The 18085-nt window shown below is 44.6% G+C and overlaps 1 protein-coding gene across 1 annotated transcript; it reads left to right on the top strand.

Moving 5' to 3' along the window:
• The first annotated feature begins 1378 nt into the window (after nucleotides 1-1378).
• KCNK16 (potassium two pore domain channel subfamily K member 16) lies at nucleotides 1379-17216 on the top strand. The gene is made up of 5 exons (XM_048843477.2): nucleotides 1379-2362; nucleotides 7452-7566; nucleotides 8201-8367; nucleotides 10400-10565; nucleotides 12507-17216. Exons 1-5 carry the CDS (start codon nucleotides 2150-2152, stop codon nucleotides 12722-12724), a joined length of 879 nt encoding a protein of 292 aa, XP_048699434.1. The 5' UTR covers nucleotides 1379-2149; the 3' UTR covers nucleotides 12725-17216.
• The last annotated feature ends 869 nt before the right edge of the window (nucleotides 17217-18085 follow it).

Raw genomic sequence — 18085 nt, 5'->3', positions numbered from 1 at the left:
AAAATAAATGGATTGGCAGCAATCCCAGAAAGCTGCTAACTTTAGGTTTGGATGGCTCTGCCAAGAGGAAGAGCTCCCAGAGGCAAGGGCCCCTCTGGTGAGAGAGCACAGCCTCCTGCTCTGTTGAAGTGAAAGAGCCCAGCTATCAGATATTCAGTATGCAGATTTGCAGTAACACGTGCTTTGCAGCCACTCTGACAGGCAATCTCTTACATAATCTGGTCCCAGATCACGTGTGTACAACAGCCCCCACAATCCATAACAAATGGGCTGTGCCTCTCCTGTGTGCAAGTGGAGAAAACACAGCGGTTGTTGCTGTGGGTCATAGAATCATAGAATATCAGGGTTGGAAGGAACCTCAGGAGGTCATCTAGTCCAACCCCCTGCTCAAAGCAGGACCAATCCCCAATTTTTGCCCCAGATCCCTAAATGGCCCCCTCAAGGATTGAACTCACAACCCTGGGTTTAGCAGGCCAATGCTCAAACCACTGAGCTATCCCTCCCACCATGAGCTATCCCTCCCTAGGACTAACCCCGGGCCCTCACTGTAGCCACCAGAAGTTCTGCTTCCAGTGGTGGAGCAAGCTAGCGGTTCAGTGTCTCTAGACCATTTGCTTTACCATTGCATTGGGAGGTTTTGTTGTTTTTTGGCAATATCAATCTCACTTCAGTTTCTGGCTCCTCTCTCCCTCTCCTCAGCTGAGGACTCACCAGAGAACTGAGACTCTAACCCTCTGGAGGGTCCTCTAGTGTGGCGTCTCTCTACCAGGCCCCCTCCTCCCCTCTCAGCCACCCAGCAACAGAGCAGCCACCTATGCTCTGAGCCAAGTCCAAGAGGTGCTATATTCGTAAGGCAGCTTTTCAGGAGCTTCCGAGGCTGAGCTACACCCAGTCTGCTGCCAGTCAGCCAACCCTCATTCTGACACGGGACAACAGGATTTGGCTCTTACAAACAGCCGTTCAAATGAAGCATGTGAAGATTCTCCCAGAAGGGGATGTGACCCGTCACAGCCTTTAGTTTACTTCCCCAAGCACCATTTCAAGGCTGGTGAAAAAACCCTAACCACTAAGCAAAGGAAGGAAACCATTATCCAGAGCATTTGAACAGAAAGGAGGTTTGATAACAAAACCACAGCACCAGACGTGGCTTTCTTGCCTTGGCTGTGTTTTCTTTCAGCCACATTTTGGCCAAGATGCCATTGGCTCTCCTGTAAAATACAAAACTCCAGCTCCCTTCCAGTGCATGAAAAGCACTAAGACTCCCATGAGTAAGTCTGTGGGACCGTTTTAGCTAACGATTAACCTTTAGCCCTCCTTCCCCTTGTGCATTTGGATTAAAAGGGCAACCTGGAGAGCGGCAGCAGCAAAGATGAGTGAATCATTCCCTGAAGCTACAGACTAAGGGCTTTTCCAGGCGTGGAGTCCACCGATAAAGAGTTTGGAACCAGCAAGCCAGGCAGTGAGAGGACTGAACTTGCTCGACACTCTGCTTTGTGACCAAGCTTTACTCAGCATGTTTGTGAGCTTCCTCCTGTTGTGTTCAGTGATGCCACCAATGTTTGTATGGTACAGCCTACAGATACTGACTTTTCAATGCCTTCAGCTCCATGCTCTTCTCTGTTCTGGGGAGTCTCCTCTAACTAGAGAGATTATAGCACTGCCTTGTACTGAAGTCTAGTGGTTAGAGCAAGGTGCTGGAAGTCAAGACTGTGAGAGTCTCTTCCTGGCTCTGCCATCAACTCACTGTGTGACTTTGGGTAAGTCACTTACCACCTCTGGCCTCAGTTCCCTGCTCTAGAAAATGAGGAGAATGCTGCCCACCTCACAGGGGTTTTGTGGGGCTTCAGCCATCAAGAATTGTAACGCCTGTTGAGATTCTTGGAGGAAAAGATACTTTATAAGGGTAAAGCGTTCTGATTAACATTCGTGTTACCTAGCAAGGGCTCGCCAGTTAGTACACTCCTGGCTGAAGACAAGATGAAGGGGGATGAATGCTGTTTGCACTCGTTTCATTTCATACAGGCCTGATGCCCTTTAGCTGTTTAAACAGACCGTGTGATTCCTCGGTGCTGGGGGCAGTGTCCCTCGCGGCACATTAACCCAGTGAGTGCTCAGAAGGGAGAGCTGCCTGCCACCTCACAGCAGCAGCATGTCCCACCTCGTGGTGCGCGGCCGGCGGATCAACTGGACTCTGGTGCTGGTGCTGGGGTATCTCTTTTACCTCCTCCTGGGGGCCATGGTGTTCCAGCTGCTGGAGAAGCAGGCAGAGGCCCAGTGTCGGGACCAATTCCAGCTGGAGAAACTCAAGTTCCTGCAGAACTACACGTGCTTGGACAAGCAAGCCCTGGAGCAGTTTGTGCAGGTAAGAGGAGCAGACTGCCCAGCTCTGAGCTCAAGGCTCAGTTTGGTCTTGGAGGGTTTATCCATTTTTACTAAAAATGCGTAGGTCAATTTAACATCTGTGCAATTAAAGAACTAGCTGTCTAAAAAAAGGCAGATGCTCCCTCTACACAGTTCTGCCATTTCAATCCTGACCTACAGCATGTCTTGCTTTTTCCACGGTGAGGCTCCCCAAACACACATTTCTTCTGATGCAACTCAGAGCTGCCTCACCATAATTCCCCTCTCCCAGCCCTGTGCCCAGCTCAGCCCTTTGGTACTGCACTGATAAACACTATTGCAAACCTTAAGGAAGAAAGGCATCTTTGCTGATGCACCTCAGCCCAGACCTGTATCGTCCCTGCATGTCTCTGCCTGTTCCAGCTCTAGCCCTTTCAAATGCCATGAGCTGTGCCATATTGTTCTATGTTTTTGGTGAGTGGGTAAATGTCCACAAGGTACCAGGTTAAGATGTGTAACTCCATTTCATTTGTTATCTCAGGCAGTATTTGACACCAGGTCTACAGAAGTGAAAGCATGTACAGTGAGATCTTTTAACTCATTTACTTTGTCATTTAGAGGAACCAACACAACATATACTTGCATCTGGTCCAATGTGCACTCTAAATAAATGGTTTTAAACTTAAAACAGTTTCAAGACCAGCTGCAATACCCTCTAAGGTTACTGAAAGCTGTGCTCCTTGGTTGTAGTATGCAATGACAGGGCAATAAGAAATCCTTGAATCAATGAGATCTCTTCTTCAGGCTTGCAATTTCTCCATCCGCAGACTGGGAGCCTTTCCTTCTGCTAACCATTTCAGTAAGGCCATTAAACTACTCCAAACAGGATGCCTGTTTGCACTGTACTCTTGGTCTGATGGGTTTCCACCGATCAATTCCTGGATCAACAAAGAGCCTGGCAGGCATAGTAGATGGACTTGATAGAAGAGTGAAGTACAGATCACAAAGGTAGCAGGAAGTGAATGAATCTGCCTGAACCTTGTTCCATTAAGACCACTGAGTAATTACTAATACTATGATGTATTACTTGTTGAGTGCTTCGCACGGCACAGAACATGACACAGAAGAGAGCCCTGATGCCCAGATACAGAGAAATGATGACTCCAGCTCTAATCCCAATTGGTATACTGGGATAATGTGTTACTTAGTTCAGTCCCTAATAACCTAGGATGCTCCCTGGGGGCCAAATTCTCCTGTCTTACACCAATAGAACTATATTCAAACTAAAGGGGTTGCACTGGTGTCATTGAGAGAAGAATTTTGCTGAGCCTCTGGTTGTATTGAACACAAAGAATGTTTCAACTGCTAGCTGTTCTGGAAAGAACCAGCAGAGGGCACCAAAGTATCAGATATCATGTATCAGACTCAAAAGGACTCACTCAGAAACAGCTCACTAGATCACAGGGAGAGCTCTGAAGGACAAGCAGAGAACTGTGTGTCATCCCTCACAACGCCTTTTAGACACATTTCCAGCTATTATTAATAAGAAGGAATAAAATTATTCCAAAATTGAATCCCTAGCTCTGAGAGTACTGCTAAGAAGCCATCATCACCTGTCGGTCGTCTTTATTGTCTACCTGTTCAATCATGAGGCACCTGTCTACCCAATCTAAAGTGTTGTGCTACTCTGAAAAGTGACTGTGTAAAAGGCATTGTTGCAGCTCCATGCTTAATGTGTGCCAGTGTCACGGGGTTGGCTTTGCTCAGTTAAATTGAAAAGCTGGACTTTCTGACTCCCAGCCCTGCAACTCTACCCCCTGGGATCTGAGAGTCAAAAGTTAGCGTTGCTTCTGGCTCAGACATTATCTCCAGTAACAATGTTTGGACTTGACCTCCATTAACAATTGAGTTGATTCTGCAAGAAGCAGATTCCTGTTGTTCCATCTCCATTAGCGGTGTTGGTTCTGCAGGCCTAGAAGGAGAAACACTGAGATTGGCCTGATCTGAAGAGCCTAGAACATCGGGAAATTCACATAAAACTTTGTGACCTGGGACCATCTCTGGTAAAAACGTACTTTGTGTCAGAAAATGAAGTGGAGCTGACCCTAGATACAGACAGGAAGCAGAACAGCTGCATAAAGAGGAGCCATTTTTACAGTCACTTTTCTGCCCAGGCCCACGCTTCCAGCCATTTGTCAGATAACATCAGTCCTGACACACAGGGCCAAACCCTCGGCTATGGCTAAGGAGAATGCAGTGCATGTGGGGAGGAAGGAATAAAAAGTGGTATAAAGTTCACCTTTGCTCTGTTCAGCTCCTGTGATAGCTCTATACAGGGCTGGTCCCCTTACGGAGGGCTGCTCTAATTTACATTGGGTGCTAATGGTCCCAAGAGAACGAAAAAGGCAGCGACAGATTGGTGCAGCATTGGAGCATACCAGCTACACACCTTTTCCCCAGCCACACCCCACTACCCCAGCATCAGGGGTGGAAGGAGGTAGAAGCCATTCTGTTAACGTTTTGTCCCAGAGGATCCTTCTTACACTGGAATGATCCGGCTGGGTCTGGATATGTCGCCGCCACAGCCAGACCCTGCAAGCAGGAGTCACAAAGCAGCCAGACCACACCAGAAGATATGACCCACAGTGTCAGGATATGGATGTGATGGCTTAGAGAGGGTGTTTATGGCTGGAGTATTTAAAAGGTGTTTTAAAAATGCATGGCATTTTCCTTCTGCACTTGGCATGTGCATCTTAGTGGAGATTATACTTCTGAGCATTTCTGCTTTGAACTGCGGAGAACAGAGAGTTGCTCCTTGTGGGCCATGGGTTAGAGCTGAGGTTCTTTTAGGTATTCTGAGTGGCAAAGGACTGTGACTGGTACCTCAATGCAGTTTGAAATGTCATTCTTCTCTCCTCATTCCCACTTAAAAACACAGCAGTAATTTTGGATATTTTGATTTGTCAAACTCCTGGAAGAGGATTTTAATGGCCAGAACAAAGCTATTTGGTAACAGAAGGGAGAAAAGTGTGAATAAAACTACTATAAGAGAATCGAATGTGGCCAGATGCAGAACAGTCTTAACTGTCTTTGCAGATTCCTGGATGCTGTAAGAATTGTTACTGAAAGAACAATGTAAGGTATTAAATCCCAACCACCAAAAGTTGTATTACTCAGTGTGCATCAGCTCAGCTAACATTTCAGAAGCAGTGCATCCACATTGCCCTGGAATGAGGCATTGTAGAGATAACGCCCCCAGCAGCAGTCAAGGGTTTGGGTTTGGAATGATCATCCCCCAACCTTTAGTGCTGACCTCATGGTTGTTGGGTTGTTGAGGCTGAGATGGCTATTGGGGCAGCACACTCAGCCCCTGTGGATCTTGTGTCACGCTAGAAGCAACCCTTTCTGCTGATTAAGGAGCTGGGTGGTGGGTGCACAAATGAGGTTCATTCAATCACCTGGTGGAAGGGTGAGGGCCAGGACCTTGGAGCTCAAAAGTGGTGAGAGGAAAATAGAACAGATCCTCACAACTCCAACAGATGCCACTGCCCTGTGGAGGGAATATTACAGCAGCCAAGTGACATTCTATTCACCCAGAGGCATTTAGTTGGATATAAGGATCTAGGGGTTATAATGGATCACAAATTGAATATGAGCCAACAATGTGATGTAGCTGCAATAAAGGCTAATATAATTCTGCAGTGTATGTGTTGTAGGTAAGACACAGGAGGTTGCTGTCCTACACTACTCCGCACTAGTGAGGCCTCAGCTGGAGTACTGTATCCAATTCTGGGCACCGCACTTTAGGAACAATGTGGACAAATTGGAGAGAGTCCAGAAGAGAGCAACAAAAATTATAAAAGAAAACCTGGTCTATGAGGAAATGTTAAAAAAAAGGGGAAGTTTAATCTTGAGAAAAGAAGACCAAGGGGGGACCTGATAACAGTCTTCAAATATGTTAAGGGCTGTTATAAAGAGGACTGTGATCAGTTGTTCTTCATGTCTACTGAAGGTAGGCCAAGAACTAATGGGTTTAATCTGCAGTAAGGAAGAGTTAGGTTAGATACTAAGAAAACCTTTCTAACATAAGAGTAATTAAGCACTGGAATAGGCTTCCAAGGGAGGTTGTAGAATCCCCATCATTAGAGCTTTTTAACACCAGGATAGACAAACACCTGCCAGGAATGGTCGAGGTATAGTTAGTTCTGAGCAGTGCACGGGGATGGACTAGACAAATTCTTGAGGCCCCTTCCAGCCCAAGGATTCTATGATTTTGACAGACAAGTAAAATATTTCACATTACAACTGAATTTGGGGAGCTGCACTCCCTTTGCCCATGTTGACTTTGGCCCACTGCAACACCCAGCAGGTGAGAGCAGTCAAGAGCAGCACAGGATGTCTCATTAGTTAACCCCAAGCTGTCAGACAGAAAGGAAAGGCCTGGAGATGATTGGTGGAGATACTGAGACGCTATAGCTAAAAACTAGGGTGACCAGATGTTCCGATTTTATAGGGACAGTCCCGATTTTGGGGTCTTTTTCTTATATAGGCTCCTATTATCACCCACCCCCGTCCCGATTTTTCACATTTGCTGTCTGGTCACCCTACTAAAAACAGAACTAGTCCTCAGGACGTTGAGGTGAGCCAGCCACTCCTCCCGCTCCACCCACAAACATGCATGAGTCACACATAAGTCTGGGATGAGATGGAGAGTGGGAGGGATGGAGGAGGAGCAACCTTTGTTTTTATGGTATATCATCACTTTGTTTCCCTAATTCAAGCACTTTCAGTTCCCCCTCCATTCCCTTCCCTTCATCCTCCAGCAAGTTATTGAAACGTTCATACTTGAGTGCTCCTGTTCTCCTATAAGGAGGGCACAGGCCCCTGGCCAGCTCTACTCCTCAGGCCTTTGCTGAGCCACTGAGAGACCTTTATCAGGTCCTTCTGGTCAAACTCTAATCTGTCTAGAAACTCCATTGCTTATTATACATCTAAGCTTGCTCGAGACATCCATCAACACTCACCTGTCCATCCTTTTACCTGACAATCTCTTTGTCATGAGCCTATACATGCTGCTCACCTGTGCTTCTTCTGCTCTTCTTCTGCTTCAGGTCATCCTGGAAGCATGGGAGAAAGGGGTCAACCCAGAAGGAAATTCTACCAACCCCAGCAACTGGGACTTCAGCAATTCTTTCTTTTTTGCAGGAACCGTTGTCACAACTATAGGTGAGGTAGCCTCTCTTCCTATTAACCTCTTCCTCTGTCAACAGATGCTTCCTCCAACTGTCCTGTAAAAGACTGAATCACTAGTGACAGCTGGATAGGCTAGACCTGTCAGGAGAGTCTGTATCAGTGTGGGGCACATTTAAAGTGCCACATTTTCAGCCAGCCTCCAATTCTGCATGTTCATTTTGCACACCCAGCTTATTGCACCTTCAAAAGTGGGCACATGCCCATTTTGCACCTGCAAAGCCTTCATTTGCATATGCAGATTGGGTGACTGCGCTGTGTGTGCAAGACAGGTACTGCATCTGCTTGTGCAAACCAAGTTAGTTGCATTCATCACAAAATTGGAGACCTGGGTTGAAAATCAGACCCCTAATGTGGAAGGATAAGACATTTTTAAATAATAATTTTTCATGTCCAGTGTTCTTTTGATAGTGACAAAGATTTGAGGCTCAATCAGCAGCTGTGCCATTTTCTCCAGCCAGAATTCTGTCTGGAAAGGTGTGGATAAGCTGGGCCTTAATGGAACTGAACTAAACTGAGCTTCCAAGTCTTTGGAGGTTCTCCCATGGCCAGTAGACTGACTGTAAAGCCTTTTAATGTAATTGTCCCTTTTTTCTCTCCTTCACTGCAGGTTACGGTAACTTGGCCCCCAGTACGGTGGCTGGGCAGGTGTTCTGTGTGTTTTATGCCTTGTTTGGGGTGCCGCTTAACCTGGCCTTTCTCAATCAGCTGGGGAAAGGACTCAATGCACACCTGATCACTCTGGAGAGATGGGTGCACAAGCCAGGCCGTGCACGGGTACAGTGTTAATTTATTATTGGTCTTCCTCTGTTTTAAAGCTAATTGGTTTTCTGAGACAAGTGGCACCTCCGGCTTTGCTGCTGCCTATTTGTGTGTATCTCCTGGGACATAATAATCATGTGTCCTTTCTATATCAGGAAGTTAACATGTCACATTTATAGATGATGACTTTGAAGTAATTTGCTCTTGTCTGAAGGAAACGATATTTGCCTGTCTTAAGCCTCGATTCCCCAAAACACGGTAGCATGGCCTTAATTTTGAGCATGGGCCCAAGTCCCATTGACTTTGATGGACTACAGGTATGTACTTAAGTGCTGCACTGAATCAGGCCTTTGGTGCCCAGCCCCTAGTAGTTTTAAACTACAGTAGAACCTGAACGTTACGCACACCTCGGGAATGGAGGTTGTTCGTAACTCTGAAATGTTCATAACTTTCAAGAAAAGGTTGTGGTTTTCTTTTAAAAGTTTACAACTGAACATTCACTCAATCCATCTTTGAAATTTTGCTATGCAGAAGAAGAATGCTGCTTTCCCTTTATGTTTTTAGTAGTTTACATTTAACATAGTTAAATGCCGCTGGTGCCTGACTGCGTACTTCCGGTTCCAAATGAGGTGTGTGGTTGACCGGTCAGTTCATAATTCAGGCGTTGGTAACTCTAAGGCTCTACTGTATGCCAAGACAATTTCATTTTTTATTGGTCCATTCTAATCTGACATCCCTTCACTAATTGGACCAGCGACTCGGCACTTAATTCTTTTCCCTCTGTTACTCTCTGTTTAAATTAAGATAGATATTCACTCTCTGTGGGTAAGGCCTGTCAGTAGGTTACCCAGTCTGAGTCAATCCATATTTTGGAAAACAAGGTAAATGGAGAAAATTTGTTCTCCATGTTTCTGTATAAAGACTGTGTGGCTGGCCCCTGAAATCAAAGAAAAGAGAGATTAGAGAAGACTCTCAGATACCCGATCTATGAATGCCCCTTTGGTGAATCTATGGCCCATTCAGAGCCTCTCGCACATCCTGTTTTCTCAAAGTGGAGTCTCTATGCCTGTCTGTCTCTCTGGTCCGCTCATCTCTAGGACCTGCTTTAACTGCTCATTCACTTTAGAAAGTCACAGACCAGGAAAGTAGGTTAGCTCTAAACTAGTGTTAAGAAATTAATTGATTATTTTTTCTAGACATTCCTGGCTAGTCACCTTCCCCCACCTTATTGGTTTGTGTGATAAAGTTCTTACATCCCAGACCCCCGAATGAATGAACAATAGTAATATTTAGCACGTTTTCTGTTCAAACCTGTCTGCAGACATTATCTTATTAATCCTCACAATACCCCTGGGAGATAGGTAATGAACTATTTTACATTAGGGGGAAACTGAGGCAGAGACAATAAGGCCCACGCTTTCAGACTTGCAAATTCAGTAGTCATGACTGTGAGTTCATTCAAGACAAATGCATGCACAGAATTAGTCATGTATTGGTTCTAAGACCATTGACGTCAATGGTTGCCAACTCTCACCATTTTATCATGAGCCATACATATTTGGTGCTTTTGTTAAAGGTCCAGCTCCTAGAGTCATGTGAAAATCTCAGCTTTCATTTAAAAAAAAATTAGTTCCTAGTCCTCTTGGTTGCAGACAGATGTTTGAAAATGTGATCTGAGCTCACCCAAAAGGCTCAGAAACTAGAAGGCAAATAAAAAGAACCCCTAATGTATTCTTTTTTAAAACTTCCACAATTTTTTGAGGCCTGAATCATGATTTTTGAATGCTCGGCACTAGCAATACTGCTGATGAATCCATTACTAGAAGTGCTTTAGTATCTCTAGGGAGAGAATATAACCAGGTCAGATTGCAGTTCATAGAAGGGGATGAGCATTTCTCCCTTCCATCTTGTCCACTGGTACCCACAATAACTGGATTCTGTGGGGTACTGTATCTTCTACAATCCAGCAACAATAAAAAAAATCCACCAACCACCCCATGACAGACACTCAATGCCGCTGAGCTGCCATTTTCCTTCTCTCCTACAGGTAGTGCAGACGCTGGCATTGGCCCTTTTTCTGACCGCTGGGACCTTGCTATTTCTAGTATTCCCACCTATGATCTTCAGTTATGTAGAAGGCTGGAGCTATGGAGAAGGCTTCTACTTCACCTTCATCACCCTCAGCACCATTGGATTTGGGGACTATGTAGTAGGTAATGAACAGGGTGGGGTTGGATGAATTTTATAGGCCTGTGTTCTTAGACCACTGTAAATTGGGAGTAACTCTGCAGAAGTTAACAAGTTACACCAGTGCAAGTCTGGCATAAGTGAGATCAGAATCTGGCCCTATGTCTCTACTAAGATTGCCATCAAGGCGGTTAAGTATTGCCAGGTGTGGTGAGGGGTATGGATCCTTGTCCACTGAGAATTAGACTAAGACCCACCAAATTCATTTCACACAGGCCACTGAACACCGATTAGATAGTAACTGTTCTCAGTCTGGTTTAGAGTGAGCCACAGACGTAGAGGTGAAAGACTCTATATCCCATTACTAATCCTCCGAGCCATCCAATCCCAATTAGTGTCACCCACGTATGGAGTACACAAGAAACTCTATCAACCATTTTTAGGACTCATGTCTAATACTGAGCTGCCAGCGATTACAATTACAGGGTGAATACTAGTAGCAAGCAGAGGCCCTTACATGAAAATGTACCAGATGGCAGCATAGAATCCGCAGGGGAACTGGCTGTGCCTTAGAGTCACTGCCAGAGAGGAGGCCTTTCTCTGCACCAGCTCACTTAAGCACTACACTTAACGTATGAGGTATAGAATGTCCACATGTGTAGAAAGAACAACAGGTTCTGTCACTTTCTCTGGGGTTTATCCTCCCCAAACTTCCCAGAAGTTTTGTGTGTGCATTGTGAGAGCCTCTTTGCCATAAGGCCTGGCTGTGACACTGTGGAGATCAGTGATGCATTTGGTCCTTAAAGTCTAAGCAAAGTTTTTGACTGGAGTACTGACTACACTGCTTAGCTGATGCACTGACCATTCATTCACTAGAACTGCCATATGGGTATCAGTGACACCCTCCCACCCCCTACACACGCACATGACACTATTTGCTTGGTAATGTATTCAGCAAATAATATTTGGTCCTCTCTGTTCAGAACTCAGGCATAGTGCATACTACAGAAAAAAACATGGGTGTAATAAACCATGGGTGTGGCTAAAATAATATTCTAACATGTTAGAGAACCAGATGTAGAAAAAAACTGCTTTTCTAATATGGTTATAACATGGTTGATTTCCCATCAACATGGGCTAAAATGAATAATTTTACATAGCCCTGGTTAAGGTTAAACACTACATGTTAGTTGAAGTTTGATGAAAGTAACAGCTTGATTGCATGGAGATGCCACAAATTGAGTGAATCAGTCACATCACTTTCTTGTCCTATTTACCAGCTGTATAGCAGGTATAGTCAAGTGGTCATGATAGGGTTAAATGGGTTACCCAGAGTAGTTTAGGATGGAGCTATGCTCCGTGCCACTCTTACTTCTTGTTTAGTCAGTGGGAGTTTTCCCCTCACTGTGTTGTGATGCAGTTAAATAAAGCAGCACGTTCCCAGCCTGCGGTTCTGTGTGCAGATGGGCCTTACAATTTTGATCCCATCTACTCCAAGCCGAACCTCAGACATTGGGGATATGTCTTCACATAAAATGCTACAGCTGTGTTGCTGTAGCACATCAGTGTGGACACTACCTAAGTCGACAGGAGGGGTTCTCCCATCAGCGTAGGTAATCCACTTCCCCGAGAGGCAGTAGTAGGCGGACGGAAGAATTCCTCTGATGGATACACGGGGACTTAGGTCAGCTTAACTACACTGCTCGACGTGTGGCTTTTTCACAGTCCTGAACCACATAGTTATGCCGACTTAATTTTCTAGTGTAGGCCAGGCGTGAGCAAGAAAACAAGTGAATCATTCTAGTACATATGCCCACATACAGTAGATTTTGTATGTGGGATCTGTGTAGCTCACATGACCTCACAGTAGATCTTTGCATGAGATTATGTGTGTTTTGTATCTGGTTGACCTGTTGTTTGCCAGTCCCAGGGGTCCAGTCTAACATGAAGTTTCACATTTTTTTCAGGCACAGATCCTAACAAGCACTACATCTCGATGTACAGGAGCCTGGCAGCAATTTGGATTGTTTTTGGCTTGGCCTGGCTCGCTCTGGTCTTTAACTTGGGAGCTGACCTGATGGAAAAATTCCTTCAGCTAAAGTGGCACAAGCCTGGCACAGCAGAAGAAGCCATTACCAAGATGGAGGATGACCCTGATCAACCCAGAATCCATATACCTAGCTGAGAGAGGCTCATGGAAAACACTTTAGAAAAAGCAAGGCTCCCCTGCTCCTACCTCAGACACACCAAGCAAGCTTTCTGGGTAAGAGATTGCTGGATCTAAACCACAGGTTGCAGACTATCTCCAAGGGAGAAGATATTTTCAGAAGAAAGGAAAGCCCTTCATAGTGTACAGGCAGCAGCTGAATAAAAACCTTTGAGGGAGTGGGACTGTAAAACAAACATCCCAGTATTCATCACTCACTTTCCACTCAACGACCCCCTGGTGCAAGTTCTCCTGAAATAATTAATTACCATCCCTCTGATTTGATCTTTAGCTACTGGAATTGAATTCTGTTGATCTCTGGCTTTCAGAAATCCGTAGCGACTGCCTCACAGCTAGGGTGGGAATATCTGACATCAAGAGAGCTGAGCTGAATTTCACTTCCAAGGAGACACAATGAGAAAAACAGGACCAGGCCTGGCCACCTGTTTAACCACATTAATCAGATGAAGCTTTTTCTGAAACCTCTTGGCAGGCTTTGTCCTATATTGTTCAGTGATTACATTTCTATCATTGTCCAGCTGGGCTGAAAAGCTTCGCCTTAAAATTGTTTAGAAACACTGTGTCCATTCCAGAGCTGTCTGCATTGTAAGAACTTCATCTGGAATAAACAGGCATCTGAGAGCAAATTCTGATCTCCCAAGTCCCTTGATAATACCAGTCCCTTGCTCAGTGACTACTGATGCAAGCAGACTTCCTTATTTCCTGCCAGTTCAGAAATCCTTTGCCAATGTGTGGTACCTGCTTTAGGCCCATTCATTAAGAAACTCTCATGGACTATGTGAAGTCGGTACTGTCCATTCAGTCCTAAGCAAAACTGGCCGACTCCTCCCATTCCAAATCCTGCTCTCTGTTACATGCATAGCATTAGTTGGTGAGAACAGGGAGTCTGATTTTCTCACAACTGCTTTCAACCAAGAGTAACAGCTCTTACATCAGTCAAGGAGGTGGAAAAGCAAAACAAAAGCCACACATGTCTGGAACAATCCTGTCACTGAACCATAGAAATATGGGTCCCACATACAACAAACTTTATAAAGAGTTAATCAATAACGTCTTCTACAGATAAGCTTGTAACCATTATGACATATGCTACTTCTGTATGTGACATTCTAATAACATATATTAATAACTTATTAACCCTTTATAAACCTGTTATAAATGGAACCTTCATGTACAGTGTGCCCAAAATACAACCTGGCTGACAGAGTTAACGAGCAGTGGCCCATGATTTATTGATTACAGTTCACCATATGACAGTCTCTCACCTAGCAATTTGATATTTCACGGTGGGGAAGATGTCTATAAAATCTGCCACAAATTGTGCTGCCTGGAGAAGGAGTGCATAGAGTGTGAAAGTCATCCCACACATCTGCTCTGCTGGATTCTCTGTTCTCAGGAATCACAACAAAGACTTGATCTTGCATCTTACCTGGTACCTGTTTTTCCCACTGATGGTTGGAACCTGGAGACTCCAGACTGGGTGCTCAAGTCTGAAATGCTGGGAAATAAGAGTGGACAGCTCCCAGTTATTGGGCTTACTCAGTAAGGCCCGAGACATCATCACCCCATTCTACACCTCATTCTGATCTTGCTACTTGCCTACCTTACAGCTCTTGTCTATCTCCACTCTCCTAGCACTTATCTCCTCTCTGTCCCTTCACACAATCTCCTAAATGAGTGCAAGAACCATCTGCTCTGTAGCCTCTGCGGTCTGGAACAGCTGCCTTGTATCTCTGTGAGTTAGCTAGCTCTCCATATTTTTGCAACTCTCATCTGAAAATCTCTCTTACCTATATCCAGTCTTTTCCCTCCCTCAGACCAAATGCTCACATGTAGTCATTAGATGCTGTCTTTACACCACTGTCTTTGTAATTTATATTATATTCTGTCTTATATTATCTAGCTCTATGAAACATTGTGGGCTGCAGTTGGTATGAAGGACATGATCAGGTACCAAATAAAGTTGTACTGACTTGTGCATATGATCCAGATTCCATCCAATCCCTCCAGTCTTCCACACCTTCCTAGGCAACACAACCATGTGTGCCAGACCAGCATGTGTGCCAGACCATGTGTGCCTTTAGCCAGGTGTACAAAATACCTTTCACTGTGCTGCCTGCCACACAATGCACTAAACATGTGCAAAGATGACTAGACCGGGGATATAACACGTGCATTACATGTTGGAGAGCTCTCTGCTACTCTATTCCCCCTCTGCCTCCTGGCAGCTTGCAGTTGGAGTCTCCACTTCCTCAGCCCAGTCCTCCTATAAGTGTACAGCTCCACTGTCGGCCCTTGGCTTTGCCAAACAGTAACAGAGCAACACTGACATGATTTTTGTCAGTTTCCAGTGCCACCCACAGGATTTTGAATAGAGCTGGGCAGCAAATGCTTTTCCCATCCCACAAGTATTTTGAAGAATTTGAAAATCTGTATTGTCCCCAATTGGGACAAAATCTCAAAAACGTTGATGAAATGGGGAAAAAATTGGTTTGGACCAATTGAAACATTTTGCTGCAATGATTTTTTAAACGTTTTGTTTCCTTTTTTCCCCTTTGATTAACTCTTTTTAGTCTTAACAGCTTAAAATTTGAATCAAAAAGTCATTCCGGACCAGTACATTGGAATTCTTTGTTTTGAAAACGTCAAAGAAACGTTTAAACAATTTCAAAACTTTTTTTCAATGTTTTTTCGAGTCAGGAGATTCATCAGAACAGACGCTGCTTCACAAACAGTTTTGGTTTTGATGACTTTGCATTTTTACACACACGCACACGCACAAAATGATTCTTCAAAAAATTTCCCACTGACCCTAGTCTGAATAGTAAAAGTGAAAGCATCCAGAGACTTTTTACATTCACAGTGCTGCTGCTGGTGGTTTTGACAATGTTCCAAGTAGCTGCAGAGATTCTGGAGCTGTCTGTCTGCAGACTCAGGAAGATACATTAGTGCTGTATCAGCTCACACTTGAAAGGTTTTCTTAACAACCATAATAGCTAGAAAACAAATTACAAAAGAAAGAAAAATCTTAAATTCTGCAGATGTTGATGGTTTAAGGCTCCTCACACTCACCAGGGGGGAAAATTTCTTTTTTATCACTGTCCAGTGGATTTTTCAAGCCCTGGACAAGAGCCTAGAGATCACAGAAATGCCATAACAGCTCAGTTGTTCAGGTTACATTGTGATTTGCACTTAAAGCAGGGACGAAATACTTTTTTTATGTATGAATAAGAGTGCAGTGTTTCTCAGTGGGTGCAATTTGAACCTCGGGTGAGTTCTGAGGGGATGGGTGCTGGGGCACAACCTGCCAGCTGAGGAAAATAAAATGGCAGAAGCAATGAGGTCTACTGCTGAAGAACACTATATAAGAGCCAGGCCAGGCATTATTATGGTATGGTCACTAAGGAGCCAGGAGAGGACAGGAAAGGAGCATTTTGCCCTCTCCCTATTCCTGTTGCTAACAGTGCAATCTCTGCTTCCTGTAAAGAGTGGAGGTCTCTCAGCTTCCTGCAAAGTGCTCAGCTCTGGTGCAGGGGAAGCAACACTCCTGAAGTTGTGGAGCTGGCATTGCAGCCTGTGTAAGCAGGATTGCCCCAGAGCAGGGCACTGTGTGGATACATGAGCAGAGAATCACCAGCAGCATCCCCAACCAGGCCACCAAGACGGCACCAGGCCTCTAACTAGTAAGTCCACCAACCCACCCATCCCAAAGATCTCCCCCCAGCCTGGCAGTCTCTGCACCATCCCACCGCAGTATACCACTGAGCACGGAGCACCAATATACCACCCGCAATTTTTTGCCAAGGCCCCAATCTCGGAATCTTGTGGATTGTGGGATGTTAGGTGGATCTTGAAGAGGAAACTGGAAGTGTTTTTTGGGTCCTGAATGGAAGAAGGCTGAAAATCCCTAATACAGTGTATCCTCCCCAAACTTACAATGCTTACTCTTTGAGTGCAGAAAGAATTTGCCGTGGATTTTCATTTTAATCTGTTAATTAGTTTATGAATTATTGGTATTTTAAGTGTCCCCCTTTAGGAGCTTTTGGGGTGAGCCTAATCTTTTTCTTCCCCCCAGTTCCTTCTAACAAAGGAATTCCTGATTTAGATTTGAAAATGGGCTCAGTTCTCGACAGAAAACCTGAACTCTCACCTGTGAAGTTGTTTTATATACCTTATTATTAATATATGTTTTAAATAGCGTAATTAAGTACGTCAGTAATCTTTGTGCATTATTACGTTTTGTAGTATGCATTGTGCAGCTGATCTGGTTTTTATACGGTCATAATGTAAAAATATAGTAAAAATGTATCTGTGTTTTTGATGAGATAGGAAATGCAGACTGTAACCATCTTTTCCTCCTTTGTCCCTCTGACATATGGTATCTGGAGACATCTAATTTTAAGATTATAACTCACATGTGATTATTAAATAACGCTACTTTGGAAAGTAAGAGGTAAGGCTGTGCACTGCAATTTTCAGTTCTTTGACGCATGCATTGCAGGTGACTACTGTTGAACTGAAAGTGAGCATGTGAAAGAGACTATTATACTGATGGTGTGGTTGAACATCACTGTGGTAGTGATTTAATGCTTGGAGACTGCTTGTATGTTGAATGTGAATGTTGCCTTAACTCATTCCTTTGACGTGTAATATTTGTGTTATGAGGAAATGCATCTGAGCAACTTTAACTGTAAAGGGTTAGATTGCACCTTTAGGCACAGCCCTGAAGCTCTCCTTTCCACCCGCTGTACCAGCAGCAAATTATAACAACCCCTTTGCCAGCTCAGCTGTACTGGTAAATGGTTGCAGCCAAGGATCCATCCACTTTGCTCCTCCACTTCTGCTGCTCTGGGCATTGGGGAGTAAACAGACACAAGGTCTGGGTAGCTTTCTCAGGGATTTAAGGGATGGCTCTTACTTCCCTGCGTGGTCACAATCTGTCGTTCCCTCCCCATTAACCTTCACTTATCAGCCCTGGGGCAAGTTCATCAACTTCTTACATGGAAAAGTCATGTTAAGAAAATATTTTAAATACCTTTTAATGTGATTTAGCAGCAGGAGACAAGGAGGAAAGCCAGTTCTCTGCAGATCACCATAAAGTGCCTGTCGGACCACAGGGCACGTGCCACTGGATTAAACGATCAAGGTCAGTTTCCTCTGGTGGAAGAGGATGATGAGTGGAGTCCCTCAGAAAGTGGCATGGGGCCTGCTGGTTTCATTCCCAAGTATAAAGAACTCAGGGGAAGGTTTCACTACTAGGGGCTCCAGGCTTGTGGATGACACTAGATTGACACTAGAATCATAGGTGGTGAAACACTG

This window comes from Caretta caretta, chromosome 3 (genome assembly GCF_965140235.1).
Source record: "Caretta caretta isolate rCarCar2 chromosome 3, rCarCar1.hap1, whole genome shotgun sequence".
Taxonomy (NCBI): Eukaryota; Metazoa; Chordata; order Testudines; family Cheloniidae; genus Caretta; species Caretta caretta.
The sequence above is the reverse complement of the archived record's forward strand: the minus strand, read 5'-3'. Positions and strand labels throughout refer to the sequence as shown.